At 36.8% G+C, this 24,800-nt stretch overlaps 1 protein-coding gene across 1 annotated transcript in view; it reads right to left on the bottom strand.

Annotated features, from left to right (window-relative positions):
- Positions 1-20,038, bottom strand: part of cmtr1 (cap methyltransferase 1) — a 121,596-nt gene extending 101,558 nt beyond the window's left edge. Inside the window, exons 1-5 of the mRNA XM_039748362.1 lie at positions 19,678-20,038; positions 15,161-15,292; positions 14,424-14,590; positions 9,105-9,263; positions 8,375-8,467 (exon numbers count right to left, since the gene is read on the bottom strand). Coding sequence (XP_039604296.1) covers positions 8,375-8,467; positions 9,105-9,263; positions 14,424-14,590; positions 15,161-15,284 — 543 coding nt within the window. The 5' untranslated portion in view covers positions 15,285-15,292; positions 19,678-20,038. The remainder of the gene's footprint in view (positions 1-8,374; positions 8,468-9,104; positions 9,264-14,423; positions 14,591-15,160; positions 15,293-19,677) is intronic.
- Between the last annotated feature and the right edge of the window lie 4,762 nt (positions 20,039-24,800).

Here is a 24,800-nt window from a genome sequence, read left to right as displayed (position 1 = left end):
TAAAGCTGGCATATTCTGTTTCTTGCTGGTAGAAAGCACGTTTTGTTCCCACTTAAGACTCAACTGCATTTTTATACCCCTATTAATTGATTGTTCAATTGCAAACTCATTTACTGTATACGTCTTTCAGATTATAGATCTATCCTTTTCTACATTTACATCCTGTTTCTTCCACCCAATGCAGTATCAATACTTTGAATTTTGCAGGAAACTCACTTTTAAACTGGATGAATCTGTTCACTGTAGACAGTCCTGCATTTGTGTGTGTAGGACTGTAAAAATCATCAAATACCTGGACTTACAATAAGATTTTCCAGTGATCTGGGTCAGTCCAAATGGCAAAGGATCTCCAAATAGGTGTTGTGACACTCATTTTTACAAAAGTATCGTCCCCTGTGTGACAGATCATGAGCATTAATTACTCATTAAGTCCACTATAAAATGAGCATGACATTATTTATTTAGTACAAAGCCCAGCAAATTATTGCAACTGAAATATCTGTGATGTGGCACTTTTGCATCTAATTCAACCATCAAAACTAAATCAGACACCCCAATAATGAAAAAAAAAAAAAAAAGTGAAAATAATACATATTTCTTCTGAATTCTAGTTCATGTTACTGTAGAAAATTTCAGCCCCTTTTCCATTAAAATCAATTCTTCTCATTTCAAATGCTGCTGCTGCTATTGCCTCCAATAAAAAACAATTCCTTAACAAATTATATGTTAAAATATTATCAAATGTTTAGTAAAGACCCAACATAATTATTTTAAAATAAAGTCTTACCAAATAAAAAAAAATCTTAAACCTGCTCCAATCGCAAAGAAAATTTCATTTTTTTTTCCAGTTTAAGACAATACGATACAATATGATACAATAAGATGGTGAGTGGGTATGGATTCTTTAATCTGAACAAAATGAGACTTTGTGCATGCAATGTAGTATAGTATACCATGATTAATTTTTCTCTGCCTGATGTCATTTCAGCTGGTGTTAATCCAAAAACTGTTGTCAAAGGGTCAGGAGTGATGTTGAACCAAGGCAATCAGACAGATAAGTAGATACTGTAGTTCAAAATGATCCAAATGTAGATTAATCCCAAAATATATGAACTAATGAGCTAGACACTTGATGACACCATTCTCAATTTGGAGATTGTCCTTTAAACATTTCAAAAACTTTAAAAAGAAATGTACAAAGATATACAATTATTAGCTGAATTATGGAAGCACTTAAACAGACCGAAGACGACTATACAGTAAAAGAATACATTTTATGGCTGGCCGAGTTCCATTCCTTATCTGAAATTCTTAATGAATGGACCCTGACAACATCTAGAGGTAAATTCCTTGAAATGTGTTCGCATAATCTAAACATGTTGCCTGTATCCACAACCAAACTAGCTAGTTTTGCTATAAGGATAGATATTGATTGAAGAGTAGGGAAGTTAGACAGGTTACTTTTAGCATACATCTTAACCTTTATTTATTAATATACATAGCCTATCTGTTGTTGGAAGATTATATATACAGAAATATCTTAAGGACTGAACACCTAGTGATTTCCATAAAATGAATGCAGAAAGGTTAAAGAAGACCAGAATACACGATTATCAAAACGCCATAAAACACGTCCTACTATCGAACTATGTTTTAAATGAGATGTGGATCACTGATTGCTGGTAATCCAAGGTTAATTACTATTGAATAAAGAGCAAAGTACACAGACAGTATTTTGAGTAAGACTTTATTCAATGCAAAACCAATCAGGTGTGGCTTCATTTTACTTCTTAACTCCTCTTCTGAACTCTATTTCCAATTTAGAACTTTTTATTTCAGGGTTAAACAATGTTGAGAGTGGGTACATTTTAACCTACTTTTTGGAATAAATGAACAGCAGCTTAAATTTTTATAATTTATATTTTTACACATTCAGACACCTGCATAATAAGGCATATAGAATATTCTATATTAAAATGGTGTTTTCAAACTTAAACAGAAAAATATTATTGTTACCAGTTCATTCTTTTTATTAAAAAAATGAAATTCTGTTGGTTTATTGTTGTGACAAAATACTAAAATAAATAAAATTCCCTTACAAGATCCACCCAAATAAAAGGACAAGTTCTATCTTGGAGTTTGCTAAAAGACACCTGAAGGACTCCAAGATGGTGAGAAATAAGATTCTCTGGTCTGATGAGACCAAGATAGAACTTTTTGGCCTTAATTCTAAGCGGTATGTGTGGCGACAATTAGGCACTGCTCATCACTTGTCCAATACAGTCCCCACAGTGAAGCATGGCGGTGGCAGCATCATGCTGTGGGGGGGTTTTTCAGCTGCAGGGGCAGGACGACTGATTGCAATCGAGGGAAAGATGAATGTGGCCAAGTACCGGGATATCCTGGACAAAAAACCTTCTCCAGAGTGCTAAGGACCTCAGACTGGGCCGAAGGTTAACCTTCCAACAAGACAATGACCCTAAGCACACAGCTAAAATAACGAAGGAGTGGCTTCACAACAACTATGTGACTGTTCTTGAATGGCCCAGCCAGAGCCCTGACTTAAACCCAATTGAGCATCTCTGGAGAGACCCAAAAATGGCTGTCCACCAACGTTTACCATCCAACCTGACAGAACTGGAGAGGATCTGCAAGGAGGAATGGCAGAGGATCCCCAAGTCCAGGTGTGAAAAACTTGTTGCATCTTTCCCAAGAAAACTCATGGCTCTATTAGCTCAAAAGGGTGCTTCTACTAAATACTGAGCAAAGGGTCTGAATACCATGTGATATTTCAGTTTTTCTTTTTTAATAAATCTGCAACAATTTCAAAAATTCTTTTTTTTGTTTGTCAATATTGGGTGCTGTGTGTACATTGAGGGAAAAAATTAATTTAAATGATTTTAGCAAATGGCTGCAATATAACAAAGAGTGAAAAATTGAAGGGGGTCTGAATACTTTCCGTACCCACTGTATATGCACAGATTGCTGTCTCTTAAAAAAGATGAAGCAGAACAACCAAAATACCACTGAAAAAAACAGTATATTGTGTTTGAGTGTGAATATGTATACATAATCATTCGATAAAATTTTCAGAAGTAGTCTTGGGATGTACTGCACTTCATAACGATAAAAAAAATGAATGTCAATCTAATATAACAATCATTTTACATGTTGGTATCACACTAGAACAACATTTGAAAATGTTTATTTTTCTTTATTTTTTGTTTATTGGAAGCACATCAATAGCCAGTACAGATGGCAGTACAGAAATTTTCCTAATTTCCTCAAAAGATGGTAATTTCTCGCCAAAGCAGGGTATGGCAGAGTGAAGTAATCCTTGCTCTTTTCCACTGACAGACTGATCATGGGAAATTCCACTTGGGCCCGATGATTGTTGTTCCGGATCCATCCCCAAGGATGTCATTCCTGTTTTCCTTTATATAACCAACAAGTTTGCCTGTTTGCTTTGTTCTTGTTCTGGACTGAAATCTGGAACATTGAACCACAACCTTTACTTATTCTGGCAGCCAAATTCAAGTGTACGGGCGGCTGCCCCCAAACCTCTTTCCATGTTTTGTGTAACTAATTATAATGATGTATTTGTCAGGACGAACGACTCTAGGAAGAATCAGGAGCTGTACCTGAAAATGGAACTCCAACCCTCCTGTCCCAGGTGGGAGAGTACCAAGCTCAAGTGGCTGAGTATAGGGTGCTGGTTGAGGGTCGAGAGGACCAGACGCAAGCTAAAGCCCATGGGTCAGTATACAATACATTCCACAGGGAGAGTGAGATGGGGCCCACAGAATAGAGCCATGCTGGACGGGGGACGACCTGGAGACTTGTTACGGGATCTTGGTGGAGAAGTTTGCTCCTCCCAGACCCACAAAGGCAAAGGCTTTTGGAAAAGGAGGGGCACTCTTGGGCCAGCAGGTGAGTAAAGTATTATTATGGAGATCTGACCCAGCGTGGTCAACCTGTTCTCAGGCGTATGACCTATGGGCGAGACTCGGGTACTGGCTAAGGCCAAAGGGAAATAATGCCTGGCAGGTGGTGGAACAAATCACCTGTTTCTTTTGAATGCCCTGTCTGAATATCTCGCTGGCTTGGGGATGATTGATAAAAAAAACCTGCTCAACCTCATAGGGGTCGTTGAAAAAAATAGGGCAGCTTCACACTCTGGGAGAACCGGACAGTTGCGTTATGGAACCCAACCAGGATGTGTCCCTAACTTTCAGCCCCATTATTACCATTTGTAGCAACCGCCTCCAATTGCGCATCCATGTCTGGTGCCCGGTTTTTGGGCGCTTAGGGGGCGCCGTTACAGAGAGGGCGGGTTGGTGTGCTTTGTCTAGTTCCTTACCAAACCCCTATGCAGGAGTGGCAAGTATAAATGGGTATTAAGGTACCATCCCTCAATTGTTGCTTGCAGTTTTGTATTACCGCAGCAGTGGCTTAAAATAAAGACCAATCTGACCTGTATTCACTTAGATATTCTCTCATACAGGTACAGGTCTGCCCTCTGTTTCATTGCGTATGAAAGAACGCAAAAAAATTTATGGTGGCAGTCCATCCAAGTCCACCTTACCCAGTGATGCTTGGGTTAAATTGGTCTAATAGTAAAAGCAATTTCACTCTATCCACTCCTAATCAAAGATTGGGCCTACTAATAGACAGAGAAAATAAATCCCAAGCTGCCTCCATTCCATGTACAGAGACAGCTGAGAGCAGCGATGCAGCTCAGTTGAGTGATGTGGAGACTCCTGGACAGTTGCCTGATGGGACATCATCATCCAGCACGGAGGCAGAACGGGTGAAAACCACGCCCCTTGACGTTGCTGCAGATCAGCTCTCTCAGTTGTACTTCCAGCTTAAGAAGACACTGGCTTTATTTAAAAGGGAACAATGAAAGGATGACTCCCTTAAATTTGCTAAAAATGCAGTAGTTCTGGTTAATGGCTATCGCACGCGGGCCTCACTTTGTATTAAAAAACACTCTTCTGTATCGGGTAGCTGAACACAAGGGGGAGGTAAGGTCACTGTTGTTAGTCTCACAAATTTACTGGCGGCAGGTTTGTGAGCTAGCACACACTAACTTCCTAGGTGTCCATCTGGGTACTGAAAAAACCCTAGAGTGGATCAAGCTCAGATTCTACTGGATGGGAATAAATGAGGAGGTTCGCCGTTTTTGCACATCCTGTCTGGAGTGTCAATTACGGCAAATTCCTAAGAGGGACTGTGCTTCTCCAGTTCTCATTCCCCTTATTGATGTCCCATTTGAACAGACTGGGGTCAATCTGGTAGGACCCCTAGAACCCTCAGCTCAAGGACACAAATATATATATTGGCCCTGGTAGATTATGCTACCCAATTTCCCAAAGCTGTTCCTTTGCACACAGCTACCACCAAAGCTATCATACGAGACTTAGTAGGGGTCTTTCAGCGTGTCGGTACCCTTAAGAAAGTTCTGACAGACCAAGGGACACCTTATACCTCAGGGACATTTAAGGAAGTTTCCAAGTTACTTCAAGCATTTAAAGACCTTTGTATATCATCCTCAAACCGATAGTTGATTTCTCCTGTGCGACGTGGCAGGTGAATTGCTGTCAACAAAAAGTAGACACCTGAGAAATAAACTGAAATGTTACTCACTCATGATTTTTCTGTTCATATGATAAATGTTTTGTTGTCCTGCACATTCTGATTTCAGCTGGTTGAATTACATCTTGATATACAACAAGCACAAATCGCTTTCTATTTCTCACGCTTTACGCACCCGCACTCAGCTTACTCTGTCACCGCAAATGCTGTGTAAACGGCCACCCTACGTCGCCAGCCGCCATTCACTGGATGAATATGTGCAGACGGCTCGTGGTGGATGACTTTCTGATTTAGAGTTAAAACTTACAAGAGTTAAAGACTAACTGCAAGAATATTCATTCAAAAATGAAAACGAAAAATATTTTAGTAAATTGTTATTTTATTTCAGTTAGTCTTTCCAGCTACTTTAAAAGTTTCGTTTAGTTTTAGTTTTTCATTTCGGTTTTGTTAATTATTTTATTTCAGTTTACGAAAATGTTTTTTTTAATAATGGTTTCAGTTTTGATTTTAGTTTTCGTTAACTATGATAACCTTGCCCACCACAAACATTCTAGAATATATCGCGCAGTTTCGTGATAGACTGGAAAAAATTAGACCTATATGGAAAAGGCTCAAGCAGCGCAGGTCCATCAGTATGATTGTGGCACATGTCTAAGGGAATTTTGTCCTGGAGATCAGGTCATGGTTCTCATTCCCACCTCCCACTCTAAATTATTGACCCATTGGTAAGAGCCTTACGAAATTAAAGAAAGAAGGGGGTTCATCAACTATTTGGTAAAGCAACCTAAACGTCAACCGAGCTAACGGGTCTACCACGTGAATTTGCTGAAACCATAGAAGGATAGGGAACCTGAACCTTCCTCCGGTTAGCCCCGCAACCTTTTTGCTCACAAATCAGATTTAACTTCGGATCTAATTTCACTGCCCAACCGAGACGGGAGCTGGAACCAGCTATCCTGTCAGTTCCGGAGGTGGTAAGTGAGACGTCGGGACGAACCTTGCTGATTGAACATGACATTGTGACTGAGCCAGGGGTGGTCATATAAGAACGCCCGTATCAACTCACTGAGGAAATAGAGCCGAAGTGTAACTAGAGATCAAGCGTATGCCGGAACTAGGTGTGATAGAGGAGAGTTATAGCCCTATCCAGTCCTATTGTCTTGGTCAGTAAACCTCACAGAAGTTGGAGGTTTTGCAATGACTTCTGGAGGCTTAATTAAGTTTCACAGTTTGACGCTTACTCAGTGCTGCAAGTTGATGACCTCCTCGAGTGACTGGGACAAGCTGAATATCTGACCACACTTGACATGATGAAGGGGTACTGTAAGACCACAGTGTTCCAAAGCATATAGCATTTTGAATTGCTCTGTCCAAAGACCAAGAGGCAGTTCCAAGTCTTTCTTGGTTTAATAGGTTATTACCGCAGGTCTGTACCCCGTTTTTTTTATGGAAGAGGAAAGAAAGAGAAGAGCCCTCCTAATAATGTGGTATGGGATAATAACATGAAAACTGCATTTCGTGACTTGAAACAGGCCCCTTACATAGGCACCTACTTTAAAGGCTCCTAACTATTCTCTGCCTTTTATTCTCCAGACAGATGCTTCAGACACAGGCCTGGGGTCTGTGTTGAACCAAAGCATTGATGGTATGGAACACCCAGTCATGTTCCTGAGCCAGGAACTGCTGAAACAGGAAACCAGGTATGTGGCGGTGGAGCAGGAAGCCCTGGCATTCAAATGGGCAATTACACAGCTGTGGTACTACCTATTGAGTCAGGAGTTCATCTTGGTCACAGACCATGCACTTTTACAGTGGATGGCTTTGCACAGTCAGAGTCAAACCCTCAAGTCACAAGGTGGTTTTTAGACCTGCAGCCTTATAAGTTTTCGCTCATTCACCGACAGGGCTCTTGTCACGCCAACATCGATGCTCTTTCTCAGGTTCACAACCTTCAGTCAGGAACGCCCGACCCAATGGGTCTGGGCTGAGCGTGGGGGGGAGGGGGGTTGGGCAGCTTAAAGGCTCGAAAGAGGTAATTCCTCGCCAAACCAGTAGAATGCACTAATCCTTGCTCTTTTCCATTGACAGACCAATCATGGGAAATTCCACATCATTTCATGTTTTTCAGCAAAATTCAAGTATACAGGCGGCAGCCCCCAAACCTCTTTCCATGTTGTGTGGAACTTATGACAAAATATGTGTGTAAATAAATGGACAGTGCATACAATATATTCAGAAACATACAGTACATACTAAGATAGTTAGGATTTAACAATGTAACTTAGATCATTTTTTCTTAACTTAACTGGGTACACATTTGGTAATAAACTTGTGGCTTTAAAAAGACTCAAATGACTCAGCACAACTGCTGCTCAAAAACAACTGACCCCAACTGATGGGGAGTTCAAGTTAGATATACTTTTGACATATAGTACAAATACCAGTAACTGTCCAATTTACTGCTCGAGTATTTTTTTATTGTTCATTTTAGAGTTTGTACTAATTGGTATAACTTTCTACTCATATAACCTTTCTAGACCAATGCATCTAAATACAAAAACACATATAATCAACTTCTGCTGAAAGTTAAACATTAGATGCAAGTCTTTTTACATATTAAGGACTGTAAGATCTGCTCTCATACGTTTGCCTGAACTGTTTAGATTCTTCTTTTTCTCAGTATGGAAGAGCATTATAAAGTAATTAGAAAACAATGCACTTATGACAATAAACCTCACTACAAATACTCAGTTTTTCATTACCTAATTTTACTTACATTACCAACAGTCATCCATTCCCTGAGCTCTGCAGCATCTGGAAACTCTGCTGTACATTCTGGGAACCACTCAAGTTCTTCAATAGCACTTGCCTATGAGGGGTTGGGAGGTGATGGAGGAACAAATGAGAAAAAAAAAAATGATAAGACCTAAATATAGCATACAAAATAATTTCAGATTACCTTTAACGCATGATTCTCTACATTTTAGACAGACTGATTGCATTTATTTGACTTCAGATGATTTTATAATGTGCAACGAAAGCGTTTGTGCATGTTCAAATCGCTTCCAGTTATGTTGGATATACAATATATGTATGTAAATTCCAATGAACTTCCCATTAGGAACACAATAATCATTGTCATCCTATATAAATAAATTTGTTTTTTTTTATAAAATTTCAAAGACTTTTGGTACTCATATAGCTATATTTAAAATACTTCCTACTGTATTTACAGATTAATTAAAGTTATGAATGCAAATAATAAACAAAATAACCATCTATTATCTGTACAGTCATCTTCAATTCAGCCCTGTACAGCTAGGTCTTATAATGGCTCCTTATTATAATGGTACAGTCCATTCTAGGGTACTCTCATGTACACACTTAGTCACCTCTACATGGATAATTCAGAATCATAATTGATATTATAAATATTTTGTTATAGTTTAACACAGATAACACTTGAAAGCAAGAACACATTCATCAGACTACACAGGAAAATATACCTCTGGTTCATTCTGCCAGTCTACATTAAGATCTCCCTCAAAACCCTTCAAAATGAGCCCCAGACCACGTCTGCCACGCTGTGTAGATGTTTCAACAATATCCTTTCGGCCTTGTCCATACTTTCCAAGACCTTCTCCTTCCCTAAAACCCATTTTGGCCTGTATATCAGAAACAAGAGTGAAACAAAATATAATTATTAAATTGTGCTTAATAAATATATTACTTACATAAAGAATTCCAAGTTATTTAAAACTTTTAAGAAAGCATTTCACTTACTGATTTTAAACAATGAAAGGTTATTGTTTACATTTATGACACAGAAGTTAATCATACACAGTTAGCCGGAGGACGTTATATTAGCCTTTCATAGAGACACCTTGAATTTATCATATTTTGTGCCAAATATCTATAAATCTTAAGAAAGATACTGACATCAAACTTAAATGTGTTAATAAAAAAACATTTACAATCAATATGTAAAAAATAATAATAGGCAAAAACCTCGACTTTATTTAGAAATAATTAAAATACTAGACTTTCAAACACCATTTAAATGTATTAACTTGATTATTAAGAACCTATTTTATTAAACAATTTTATAATAAAGAAGTGTGTGGAGGAAGGAAATATTTCTTATTTTTCAAGTCATTATCCCTTCACAATTATGGTATATATTAATTTCCCATATAAAAGTTTGTTCTAAAGTAAGATGTTTTATATACATTTTATAAATACCCTTTTCTGTTCCTGCAGCTTACAATGAGGCTAAAATGTACACGGGTCCAGATGAGATAGAAAAAGGATTAAAACTTACTGAAAACATCAATTTTTCAAGTAAAAAAAAAAAAAAATATATATATATATATATATATAATATATATATATATATATATATATATATATATATATATGTATATATATGTGTGTATATATATATATATATATATATATATATATATATATATATACACACACACATACACACACACAGAGGCTAGGGTCAATTTAGCAATGCTAATTTACCCAGGTTTAGTCAGGTTTTAGTTTAGCGATTTCAAGACTGATGTTTTAACATAGGTACAGTTATAACACAGATTTGCCATTCCTAACTCACAGCACCATATCCTGCATAAGTTCCGCATGATCTGTATTTGTATCTGATTGGTATGAGTGTCATTGAGTTTACTTACTCAAACCTGTTGCCCTCAATTCTTTATTACCATATATTCAGCATGAGAAACTAATCTTACTATTATATTAAAAAAACTTGGGACGAGACAAGAAATTTTCAGAGAGATAATTTCAATTCCCACGAGATGAGACTTTGTGCCAAGAGATTTAACCATGCACACGGTCCACTCACCTCTCATTCATGTGAATGCTATTGTCAGACACAGTTCTTGTGCTCTCCGCTCTTATAAATGTTTGCATTTTCCTCATTTTAATACAAGAGATACAATGTATTAGTTTTCTACGATGTAGTCCTTTTCTGGACAATAATTTTATACGTTCCAGATGAAACGTCAACGACTAAGTGAAGAAGAAAGGGCAGCGCGTCAAAAAGAGGCTCAAAAGTATTGGAGAGAAAAAAAATCAAAAAAAGAACAATAATAATCTAGGTTCAAATTCGGAAAATAAGGGAAGTTATAATCAGCCTGGACCAAGTGGAACTGAACACCTACCAGGTCCAAGCGGGGGCAGAAATAAAAGACGAAGAGTAGAAGAAGAAAAGACAAAGTAGAACATCGTAAAGAGGTTCAAAAACGTTGCCGCAATACACATGCAGAGCAGGTTTGAGATTATGAAAGTACTAAAATTTGAAAGTCTCAAAAAACTGTTAGTAAAAAGATGGCATTAGCGCTCACAAATGGCAATTATTAGTCAGTGAAATAACGGAGCAGCGAAAAGAGATTGAATATACTGTATGGACATAGGTAAGATGACAGAAGTATGTAGATATTGTTTGGCTTTAAAGTTTAAGTCAGAGACTTGTAGATCATCTTATTCGTGTTGCTATCTGGGAAAAGTAGTTTCTACCCAATTAAGAGGCGTATCCGCGAGAAATTGAAATAAAAGATTTGTTGTTTGGTGAAAGTGAAAGCCACAAACACTACAGGTAAAATATCTGAATCTAAAATAATCTGTTCATGTTTGCATCATTCAATGCTGAAAATGTAGATTTACACGATTCAGGACCATATGCTATGAAAATCTGTGGTCCCACAACAATTAAAGCTACTACAAGTTTAATTTTATAAAAAAAAAAAAACAAAAACAATTCGGTCAGGTTTATATTTATGATCATGGAGAAACGATGCAACATAGAATCGAAAGAGTTAAACGATCCGATGTATTTGAAATTCTACAGCCAATAATAGATGCAAATGCATATGTTCAAAAGTATCTCACTTTACACAAAATTTATGAGAAAAACACAAACAAAGAAGTTTTCTTGGATGAATGAATATGAATCCGAAAGATCATGCTCGCTTATATAATAAACCAACATATGATGAACTGTCAGTGAAAACAGTCTCAAAGACGGAGATATCAAAGACAGAGTTGATATTCGTGTTTATCCAAAAGGACAGCACAATTCGTCGCAAGTGGCAGATCTGGAAAATGACTAGTGTGTAGGGCCCACACGGGGGTTGGCGAACAAAGCAAGCAGGGGGGAGAGTCCCCTAGTTTTACATTAAAAAAAGTTGGTATCTTTTATAGGAAAAGGTTGGCTTGGCTTTTTCAAGTTTAAATTGCCTTTATTAAAATACAATGCAGTATAATCAGTTCAGATTGACCATTATGTGTACAAAGTACAATTAAATTCGATTGTTGTTTTCAGTATGCTGCTTGTTGGCGGGGTACTCGCTCTGCAAACTATGTATAATAGTAACATAGAATGTAATGGACAAAAATAATCATATGATTTAAGCACACTTAAGTCTGTGAAAGAAGTCAAAGAATTGCTAAAGCAAAAGTAAGACATTATGCATAATATAGCTCACCAAATTTGGGGGTTGGTGATGGGGAGGTGGGTTATCAGAATTCCACTTATGAAGGCAGCTGTGAGTAGACAAATAAACAGGAAATGTATTCTTATATCCAAAAAAAAAAAAACTTACTTTATCTAAAGGATGCCTCATAAATGCAGAGGTCATGTTTTCTTAAATTGAAATCATTGCTGCTTTAAAGAAGGTGTATTTGGTAAGTTTAAAGGCTTTTTCTATCACATATGGACCCATATATCCCTCAGCTCCATTTTAAGCTGAAAGAACAGGAATTGTTCTAGGGTGCTTCATCCCCTGCTTGCTTTGCTCGCCAACCCCCGTTTTTGTTTTTCCAGATACACACTTTTAAGATTTTTTTTTCCTTTGAATTGTTGCTATTTCATTAGTTTCACTTTTATTTCAGAACTTCTGTAAAAACAATATTTGAAATCTTTCGAATCCCAATGTGCTGAAACTTTTTAATGAGGTCAGTGAGACATGTGTTTAATGACTCTGTACCATAATTTAGGATAGGTTTCTCTGTTTGGAATTTCAGCACAGACAAAACGATCTACATCATCAGCAGTTAATTTTTTTTTGCAAAGTAACCAATAAATGCATGCGACGTAAACTCGGTTTTTGAAATTCTCTTGACTTAAACTTCAGTCTTACAATATTTACATACTTCTGACATATCACCTATGTCCATATATTCAATCTCTATTCGCCTTTTTGTTTTTCTCTGAGTAATAATTTCTCTTTCTTTGTTCACTTTCTTTGTTTTGACACTGTCATTTTTTTTCTGCTTTCATATTCTGTATCTTGCTCTGCATGTGTTTCTATGAGTCTTTTGAATTACAGTTTTCATTATCTCTAACGTGCTCTGCATGTGTTTGGCCCCTTGTTTTTTAAGCTCTTTATGACATTTTACTTTGTTTTCTCCTCTGTCTTTTATTTCTGACCACGCTTTATCCTGCTTTTGTTTCAGTAACACCTATGCACAGCATTATGCATGAGGCCCCAGAATTCGCACTATAACATGACGTAAGCACAAAAGCCGAAATGTGCTTACGCACTTTAAAATGTGTGCATACTCCAACTTCCACATTCTACCGCTACATAAATCTTGGTCAGCATGAAAAGTAACGCTCGTTTAAGTTTCTTTCTATTTTAGCTTCCAGCTGGGTAAGGGGTAGGCCGTTACAAACATTCTTACACAACATTTCTGTGCGTATGCACCGTTTATACATGAGGCCCGTGGTCCGTGGTGATTAATTTCCTTTTTCGAGTAATAATTTCCGTTCGTTTGTGCTACTGCAATCTTTACTTTCTTTAATTATACTTTCTAATTTTGCTACTTTCATATTCTTTACTTTCTCCCTTTCTCCATATGTGTATTGTGCCAACATTTTTTTTTTTTGAGCCTTCCGAATTCCACAGCTTTCAGAATCTCTAATCTGCTCTGCATGTGTATAGCGCCAATGTCTGGATTGGACATGCTTTTTTTTTTCCCCAATTCCACTTGTTCCGGGCTGATAATTACTTTCCTTATTTTCTGAATTTGCACGTAGATTATTTTTTTTTCTTTTTTGTCTCTCCAACACTTTTGAGTCTGTTTTCTCTGCGCTGCTTACTTCTTCGCTTAGTCGTCTACATTTCATTTATAACATATTGTCCTTGTACGCTTTATATGCACTGAGAGCCCCTGGGTCTATGTGTGCTCAAAGCCAAAACACGACTGAGTGTGTTATTGAGTGTGTTCCTCCCCATGCTGTTATTTGGTTGTAAGCAGGGTGTGTCTTGCAAGAATTTCATGTTCTATGTCATCGCGAGACGGTCCTGGGTCAATCTCTTGGCACAAAGTGTCATGTTTAAGGTCCCCGCGAGACGCTCCATGGCCAATCTCTTTGGTCTCGCAGGTCTTTTAAGTGTCTTCCGTGATCTTTTAAGATCACGTATCATCGCCCTACTGTTTCTCTCCAGGATTTTTTTTTTTTTATAATTGAGAGATTAAAAAAAAAACTTCACTTCTTACACAATGTTATGTGGCAAATAAATATATAACATGACTGTGATGAAATAACTTGAACTTGAAAATACTGTACATATCCTTTAAAGTAACTTATGTAAGTGTCCAATCACAGTAGTTTCTCTAAAGTTCTCTACTTCAGCCTGTTTTAGAAAAGAGAATTTCAATGCAAAGTGAAGCTAACTGTAATATAAACTATTCCATATAAAATTCTGCTCACATACGTTGCTTTTCAAAAGTAACTAACCTGGAATTCAAATTAACACTTGTTCGAGCAAAAAATGCAAGGAAATGTATCATACCATAAGTTTCTGGGAAACACTGTTATACATAGAATAGCGACTGGATGACGCTTCTGTATTAAGTGACATAATTTCCGATGCATTCTGTAAAGATGGTGCACTAGAACTGAAGACAGGTCGATTTTCTCCCAAATCACTGCCCGAGTCACTATCACTGCTTGTTGTATCTATGGATGACAAAAAGAAAGAAGAACTAACACATATGAGATTTATTAAGTCATGATACAAACCACATCAAAAGTAACAGTTACAATTAAATGTTAATGGAGCTCATTTATTATCACTAATAAACTAACACTTTCTTGAATAAAATTTATGAAAAATAAAAGAAAGAGCACAATCAACTATCCCACATCACTGAAAACCTTTTTAAAACCTGAACAAAATCCAGGCATAAATTTAACCTTAAGGCAAAATTATGATCTCCTCTGCATTTTTCACTAATTCATAATTATTTTCACCATTAACTGACTGGTTTTACTAAATATGACAATTTTGGTTTGCTTTTGAAAGGAGGGTAACTTTGCTTTAAACATGGCCCTATGCCTCTATTTTCTTAACTCCAGGATTGGTGTGACCTAAATGAAGAAATTACAAATAATTCTGCAAATTAATGACCCATCCAAAATACACTTCTTAACAACACATTTTATATTTAAGAAAAGAAGAGGTAACACAACAGTGCAATTTCAATTGTAGCAGAAGGTACTGGACAGAAAGCAAGAGGTGCAGATAACCTTGGCTAACGCGGCTGTTAGATTGTGGCTCATCATCTGAAGTGGAGCTCAAGGTTAGTCCAAGTTCTTCAATCTGTGTTCTTGGCTTCTTCAGACTGCTAAAAAAATCTGCTTTCCTCTTCATTATTAGTTCTGATAACAAAGCACAAAAATGATGCTCTTTGTAATATCAATTTACTAATTAATGAATAAAACATAATATACACTCGCTAAATTCTAATTCACTTCATAAAGGACTAATTAATAATTACTTCAAAGTAAAAATTAAACTGAAATGCAAGACAGCACAAAGAGTATTTCTGCATCCATACACTCAGAAGTGGATTTGTGTTTAAGGCTTACATTCCATTTGTCTGTTGGTGTTTTAATACATATTCAAAAGAGGTACTGTATGTGTCAGGTTGATTATTAAGTAAAATTTGGTCATGAAGGAGTATGCTCTGCAATGGGATGGCATGATTATGACATTTATATATTTGCTTAAAATAAGCAGGTGAAAATTTCAGCCGTCAAACAAGTGAAATGCTTGAAACCATAGCCTTTCACAAAAATGAGATGGGAAAGAGTTTTCACACAAAAACAATCTAAGATAATTTTGCCTTCAACTGCTCATATCAATTAAACATGATAAAATAAATAAAAGTACAACCTCAAAATTAAAAAAAAAAAAAATGCAGGCATTGGTCAACACAGTAGGTGTGCAGGACTGTACCTGACTTGATATAATATGTCACAGCATAGAACACCATTTGAGTGGTATAGACAGAAGCAGGTACTCAATGAATAGCATTCAGAACTAAATTAAAATTTCTCTTTTGTCACCCTTTATTGTTACAGCCTAAATATTATATATCAAATGTAATAATTGTTTTTCATTATACCTTTGTTTTAGGCACTGTGTGTTGTATCAAGTTAGCAGCCACCTAAGATGTAGATTATGTGTTAACTTCATGTTGGCTGGAGTAACTAAATGAGAATTATGGTCACTGAAAATGCTTTTTAATTATTTTAAAAGGCTTTAAAAATACTTTAAAATTGCTATCATAATAAAAGAAAATAAAAACAAAATAATGAATTTGAAATAATACAAAGAGATCTGAAAAAATTCACCAGTCATATGTGATTCACTAACTGTAGAAAATATTTCATTAAAAAGGTGTTTGTAAATGCAATCATGCCCAAATCCCCACATATAATTGTGTCTTCCCCAGTAATGTGTCTATTTGCAATCAGGCATGGTACTTACAGATTGTCAAAAACAAAACAAAATATATATATATATAAATAAATTTATATATATCAACTTGGTACCAAAATCAGTTATACTAAGGATAAATACCAAGTTTGTTTTCAGTTTTTTTTTTAATATACAACAGTCATGTACAGTATGTTTGCTTCTGTAATATTACTTTTATATAAACAAATTATTATATTTGCTTATGTAATATTGAAATCACTTATCAAATTAATCCTCTGTTCATATATCAGTGACCATTTTATTTATCCTGTCCTCATTAAGCAAGGTTCCTTTCTAAAAACTGCAAATCTACACTGAAATGAAATGAAGCTGTACATGCCAAAAAAATGGTTGATGTACTAATTACTTCTGTATTAAGTATTCTGTAAGTAGCTTCTGTAAGTATTTGAGAACCAAACTGCATTCAACAAAGCCTTGCTTGTGTATTGAACATAAATAAAAACAATAACAATGCAAACCTTTTCACAATAAACCCTCAATGTTCTTGCATGCAGATACAAAATATTAAACATACACTCAAATATATGCAGCGTATTGACGTTTAACAAAACAGCATTCGATACTGTTTCACAGTACTTCATCAAAGCTGAGGCATGTAGACCCAAAATTTTAAACACATACTCAAAAAAGATATTTTAAATATTCCACACTCTAAACTTTTTTTGTTGATAGCTCTCACTGGCCCTTGTGAGATGAACCTTTATGATTGTGGGACAGCTAAGTTTATTTTATATAACTCTATTTATATTATGTACCAATTCTCAGTATTCCTAGTTTAATTTGGAAACTGTAAAGATTTTCATAATATACCTAATGCAGTGGACATGCTACCATCCTAGAAATTTACTTGCCAAAATATACGAGGTGTGGCAGAAAAGTAATGAGACTGGCAACACTGCAAGCGATCTGGCAACGATGCGCTGTTGTCCTTGATAGAGCACGTGTATCAGTACCCTCCCATAGCTCAGTGCGAGTTTCAACTCCTTCCGTTAACTACATGATTTTTGTGACTGCTATTAGCGAAGTTGTGTTTTTGGTTGTGCGTCACGCAAAATGGAACAGCGGAATTTGGAGCAACGTTGTGCCATTAAATTTTGTGTTAAGCTTGGAGAATCGGCAAGTGTGACGTTTGAAAAGTTAAAACAGGCCTATGGGGAACATTCTTTATCCCGAGCTCAAGTTTTTCAGGGAGGCCTTCAACTTCGAAAACCAATGAAAACATTGAACGTGTGAACACTCTTGTGAGATCAGACCGTCGTTTAACATTAAGAATGTTGAGAGAACAATTAAATTTGAACAGATTTACCGTTCATCAAATTTTGACTGAACATTTGCACCTGCAAAAGGTCTGTGCCAAAATGGTGCCGAAAAACCTCACAATTGAGCAGAAGGACAATCGAAAAAACGCATTGCTGTGGTTCCCCAGCCCCCTTATTCACCTGACCTCAGTCCGTGTGCCTTTTTCCTTTTTCCTAAACTAAAAAATGTCCTCAAAGGACGTCATTTCGGGACTTTAGAAAACATCCAAAAGAGTGTAATGGACATGCTGAAGACCATACCGGTTGAAGACTTCCAGCGCTGCTACCAACAGTGGGAACAACGTCTCCATCGGTGTGCAGCTGCCCAAGGGAACTACTTTGAAGGGGATAACATTGATATTTGAAAAAAATAAAAATTTTGGTAAATAAAAAATCAGTCTCATTACTTTTCTGCCACACCTCGTATTCTTTCCGGCATAACAATACAAAGATGGCAGGCACCTCTTTGACAGCGGAGTACAGAAATATAAATTATACGCCTTTAAGTGTTAAAACAATACTAAATTATGTCATGTGCTAAGATGTATTTAAGAAAAGGCTGAGCAAATTTAGAAGTCTTATAAATGAGCCCTTATCTATTCCACCACAAACAAACTGTGCCACACTTAAGAAATATTCATCAAAATACTTTAACATTTGTTTAAATACAATGTTTCCAAATTAAATGCCTCCCTATTTTTCTGGTGCAATCGGTATAACATGCTCAATCTTTGTTTATCTTGCTCACGGATGTGGGGGCCTGAAGCTACTAAAGCAGCATCAACTGTAAAGCACCCTGAACATGATGCCAGTTCATTGCAAGACCCACTTTCATTAGACATTTTAAAACTGTCAGATAGCAAACAAAACACCCATTTTAGATAACACAGGAAAATGCAAATGTGCAAACTCCACACTGATGGCGTCTGTGCATAGGATTTGAACCCAGGATAATGAATCCTTAAAGATACCAGTCTATTTAATTTGAGTAAACACCAACCTCTCATTCCCATTACCCTTTAAGTAATAGCTACAACTGTATATGTATTTTCAAGACAATGACTATTATGTACCCCATTCTAGAAATCTTTTGTTTGTTTATTGAATCAAATTCTCCAACACGTTCATAAGCCTAAGGTCAAGTCTAGAGAGATATGCGTGTTTTTCTTCTAACATTCAAAAATTGCTGTTAAGTACACTATAAAACTGTATCAGAATACTTTAACTATGTGCAATTTTTGATTTACATTTTCACTAAATAGAGAGCGAAAAGCCAACAGAAGCCTCCAAATGAAATATGTACGTGTATTTTTGTTAAAATTCTGTTCTTCGTAGACTGTTGGGGAATGAGGATTACTAATGTCTTCATGTTTTATGCTTGTACTGATATTTTATTGCAAGAACTTAAAACAAATCAAACTAATCAACACGTTAAGAATCAATAAGCCCACCCCATAAACATTAGATGATGGTAAACGTGATAACGATGAAAAATATAAACTTATCCTGCAAATGCACGACTTACAGTTTGAATGTAGCACCCATCACTTCAACCTTATGATTTAAGCCTGAGAAATAACTTTAACTCGTTGTGCGTGGTACTAAACGTCCCAACAAAAGGAGAGAAAAGAAAAGATCGTGGCCTCGAGCTCTACACTTTATTTACTTGCTGATTTTCATTAGCTTCTTACACATTACCTAAATCTTTTTATTTCTTATACACGTTTAATCTAATCTCTTATTCATTCAAGTAAAGATTATACGTCTTTTACTGCACCTTACTGGTTACAGCAACTAGTTCTTGAACCTGCTCATTAAAATAATAAATGCCACACACCGTTAAAAAGCGCGTTATTGAAACAATATTTACCTGCCTTTCTTCTTTGACCAAACCATACTTCCTAAGCAACTACACGAGCGTAAATTTGTCACTTTACGAATCGGACACAAATGAAACTCACCGGTTGGAATTCTTCTGCAAAATACCGATGACTCGTTGCAATTTCGCACTTTTGCACAAGACTGCAAACACAAGTCCGGACACAGATTCAATCAGCGTCCTGTTCTAGCGTTTCTCGCATACAACGCAGCTTGGCTGCCGAGCTTCTTCTTCACAAATCTCTTTCCTTAGGGATTGGAAAACTTGACCGAGCTTTACAGCCCATATTCGTTTGTACAATGTGTAAAGTCGATCTGAGTGCCCGAATAATATTAATTCCCAAGTCCATATAATTTACTCAGTATCCAGCTGTTTGATAACTTTTACAGGAATAACTTTCGCTTTCCGATACTGCGTCACTGTGGTCCTCTGCGGTCGTCTGGCGCACTTGAATGACAGTAGTGATCGCTAAAGATATGCCTGCTTTCTATGTACAGAATGCATTTATGTGTCAGTGAATGAAACCCTTTATTTAAGAGAAACATGTTAATTAAAATATTGTATAACTCTAAAAAACATATTTATGTGTCCACATTTACAAAACCTTTATTGTATTAATACAGTATATAACTAATCCTGCGAGGCCACCTATTTAGCACTTAAAATAAAAAAGGAGACACTTGCGGCCGCTTTGGATGACGGGATATTGAGTGGCTTTTGTGTTTTGTGTTCCTGCTGTGCGCATCTGTACGATTATTTTTCGGAGTGAAGTCATTTATTTTACACTGATAGAGCAATAATATATTTTTGATGTCCGAGTAAAACGTTTATGGCAATAGTTACGTGTGTCGTTGTTAATGAAGATCAATATTATATATGACTTCCTTCAACATAGTCTTTTTCATTGAGCAAAGTTAACTCCTACTGTAAGATGAGCTAAATGTGAAAATAATAATAATAATAATTTCTTTCAAAATAAGCTACAGGATTTTAGTGTCCCTTATGTTTCTGAAGAAATACCTACCTAAAGAGGATGCAAAACCCGATTATCTGAGTTGTGTGTTTGGATCATGTAGCACAGTCACTTGAGTACATGAAGGCCCCTTGATGGGGTTTGATGGGTCAAACATGTCATAAATTATATATTTTTGTGCGTAAACTATTGGTTTACATGTGAAAACTATTGGTTTATGAATATTTACTATCGGTTTGCGTGCATACTTAATTGATCTGTGTGTGTGCAATACTGGTTTCATTCATATGAACTGTATTGATTCGTGTCTGTAAATTATCGGTTTGTGCGTGAACTGTATCAGTTTATATATGCATACCACTCGTTTGCATATGAACTATATTGCTTTGCGTGTGTATATCACTGGTTCAGTACGTTTGGTTTGTGAGTGAACTGCATCGGTTTACGCTCTCATGTTATCAGTTTGGGTTCCGTTCCGGTATACCAATGAATTTGTGTATGCATGTCATATACTGGTTTCATGTGGGTAACATGTTGGTTTTGCCCTTGAACTCTACAGGTTGTATGTGTGTACTATGTCGGTTTCGTGTACGAAGCATACTGGATATGCGTGCACACAGTATCACAACTTTCTATATCAACTATATCGGTTCTTTGTACGAGCTACATGTATCTTGATTATTCACGTGATCTTCGGCAGCAATGGGTGGGCAAGAAACAAGAAACAGGAACTCAAAGGCCAGCAGAGTCATGGGGCTTGAAGAGAAGTGAACAGGTGATGGATCGAGAAGGGTCTAGCTGCAGCTTGCAAAACCTATGACATAGATCGGGTAATGCCCACAACGTCAGTCACAAAACGCCCTTTGACTCAGATAACCCTCCTACAACACTAATCTTAACCACAGTGTAATGGTGCTCTAATGATGGGTATTACGGACTGGCGTTGAGGGCGTTTCGTGATGACATGACTGACCAGTGAAGTATGTTTTTTTAAGCACAATACCTTTGCGAAAGGACTTAACAGAGTCTACCTTTGATTCTGTAAAAGATAGGTATGTATTCGGACGTCTTTTTATTCGCTCCCAGCTACATGCTTGTTTGCATTCCGCAGCTGTACTTTTTCATTTAACTTGCAGCTTTTGCAAACTAGATACTTATTCTAAAGGCAAAATATTCCACATTTACGACTGACGCCCTTGTCCAACATAAAACATTTAGTTACTACTGGTTACCTTTCTTATGCCCAGGGACCCCTCACTGCACCGCACAGACAGGTAAAGTAACTTGCTCGTGGTCACACAGTGTCACTATCAGGACTTGAACCGACAAACGTTGGGTTGAAAGTGCAAAGTCCTAATCACAATGTCCCAATGCTTGCACATCTACATCGTGTATATTATTTGACATAATATAAACGTGTCAATTCTTTGAAAAGCCAAATATTCCATATTTTGGACCTGCATGGGTGAGTTACATCATACTGGGCCGCTTTACCTCTCACAGTTTTGTACAAGGTAGATGCGTTTTTTTGAGTTTTGCACTGCTCAGTGCGAGTACCTGGGTGAAACTGACGAAGTATTCCCACTCCAATATATAGTAAACGGGATTTATTGTGACATTTAATAGTCACTGTAAAGGGTCAACTCATGTTGGACCACCTTCATTTTCACAGATTTCTTTGTTAAATTAAAGTTGAGTTTAACATTTTTGACCCATGCAGGACCAAAATGTGGAATATTTATTTTTTCAAATAATGGACCAGTTTGTACTGATGCTGATTGATGTACACACTGTAGAATATTTTGCCTTGCTGTTAAAATAGAATAAGAAGCTGGTTTACAAGAGCTGTATGAATAAGTAGCTGACTGCAAGCATATACTGGATGTTGGTAGCTAGGGGTGAATAAAAAGCCAGCCAAATGTGTTCCTAATTTTAGCCCTGTGATCATTTCAGAATTAAGGGAAAATACTGTTAAAAATAATTACCACCAAGCGCTTTCACAAACATACAGTGATGTGCAAAAGTATTCAGTTCCTTTAAAAGTCATTTTAATTTTCTGCATGACAAAAGATTTGTGCACATATTTATCCATTCAGTATTTTTAATGTGAACTCTTGTGCTGCAACAGAACATTTCCAAAGTCCAAATAAATCCTTTTCTGTAGATATTTAAATGAAAAAGAAAAACTCCAAACCATTAAGTGTTCAAGCCCAACTCATTCATACTTTGTCATAACAGTATGTAGTGTAACAGTATACTTTGCATTAACGGCCCTCGTTGTTTTGGGGTATGTAAGTATGCCCCAGGTCTGCACATTGTTCAGGAGTGATTCTTTCCCATTTTTCTTGGCAGAATTTCTAGAGCCCCTCTATGTTGGTGGGATTGCACCTCTGAACAGCGGTTTACAAATAGTGCCATAGATTCTCAACAGGGTTAAGATCAGGGCTTTAACTTGGCCATTCCAAAACTTTCACCTGTTTTTGAGCCATTCCAGTGTTACTTTGGCCTAATTCCTAAGGTCATTGTCATGTTGAAAGATGAATCTTCTCCTGTGCTTTAGATTCACTGCAGGCTGGAACAAGTTCTCCTGCAATATTGTGCAGTATTTGTACTCATCCATTGTCCCTACAACTCTGACAAGGTTCTCAGTCCCAGCACATGAAATGCATCCCCATAGCATGATGCTGCCATCACCATATTTCACTGTAGGTATGGTGTTTCTTAGGGTATGGGTAGTGTTCATTTTATCCCACACATACCTCTTTGAAGTCTGGCCAGAAAGTCCTATTTTAGTCTCATCTGACCATAAAACCTTCTCCCACATCTTAAGGTCTTTTTCATGGTTTGTAGCAAAATGCCATACATGCTTTTATGTGGACCTTCTTAAGGAGTGGCGTCTATAATGGTACCCTCCCATAGAGGCAGACATCTGAGAGCAATGGTTGGATTTCTAGTCACTTCTCTCACCAGTCGATATCTCATGCTGACATTTAGTTTTGAGGGATGGCCTGTTCTATAGTAAAAGTCTGGATGCTGTGATGAACCTTCCACTTACTGATGATGGATCCAACAGTGTGCAATGGTACATTAAAACTCTTTGATAATTTATAGTAATTTCCTGCTACCTTGTGCATTTCAGTAACTTTGTTTCTCACATCAGTAGAATGCTCCTTTGTCATCATTTTTGCAGTGACTGTCCAACAAAGACTACGGCACTTACAAAGGGGGCTTTTATATCCAGAGAGAAAGAAAGGACTCACAAGTAGCACCTCATTATGTTTAATTATGACTGTCACCTTTGTAATTAATTGTCATTGGTGTAAAAATGGAGCTTCCAAATCGCAGCGGTTTAAATACTTATGCAGAAACTAACTTTGGAGCTTTTCTTCTTCAGTTAAATATCTACAGAAAATGGTTTATTTTGACTTTGGAAATGTTTTGTTACAGCATAAGAAAAATACTGAATGAATAAATATGTGTACAAATCTTTTGTCTTGCAGAAAATTATGATGACTTTCAAGGGGATTGAATACTTTTGCATGTCACTGCATGTTTGTGAAAGGGCTTGGAGGTCAGGGCTGGGACAAAGGTGAGGCAAACAAGGCACTTGCCTCAGGTGAACAATGGGAAAGGGTGCCAAATTGATGAAAAATGAAAACAGATCAATTGCAAAAGAAAAAAGCCAAATGTATGTTGCAATGTTCATCAAATACCTTAAGGAAACTGACAATTTGCATCAGACATTCTCGCTCGATACACTCGTTTCCTTGTATAAGGAGTAATAGATATTTTAATATCACAACTTAGATAGATAGATAGATAGATAGATAGATAGATAGATAGATAGATAGATAGATAGATAGATAGATAGATAGATAGATAGATATTTTGTTAATCCCAAGGGGAATTTCACATACTCCAGCAGCAGCATACTGATAAAGAACAATATTAAATTAAAGAGTAATAACAATGAAGGTATAACAGACAGACAATAATTTTGTATAATATTAACGTTTACCCCCCAGGTGGAATTGAAGAATCGCATAGTGTGGGGGAGGAACGATCTCCTCAGTCTGTCAGTCTGTCTGGAGATGATCCTGTTCAGTGGATGCAATGGATTTTCAATTATTGACAGGAGCCTGCTCAGTGCCCGTCACTCTGCCACGGATGTCAAACTGTCCAGCTCCGTGTCTACAATACAGCCCGTCTTCCTCACCAGTTTGTCCAGGTGT

Source organism: Polypterus senegalus, chromosome 3, assembly GCF_016835505.1.
Source record: "Polypterus senegalus isolate Bchr_013 chromosome 3, ASM1683550v1, whole genome shotgun sequence".
In the NCBI taxonomy this organism is placed as follows: domain Eukaryota; kingdom Metazoa; phylum Chordata; class Cladistia; order Polypteriformes; family Polypteridae; genus Polypterus; species Polypterus senegalus.
The sequence above is the reverse complement of the archived record's forward strand: the minus strand, read 5'-3'. Positions and strand labels throughout refer to the sequence as shown.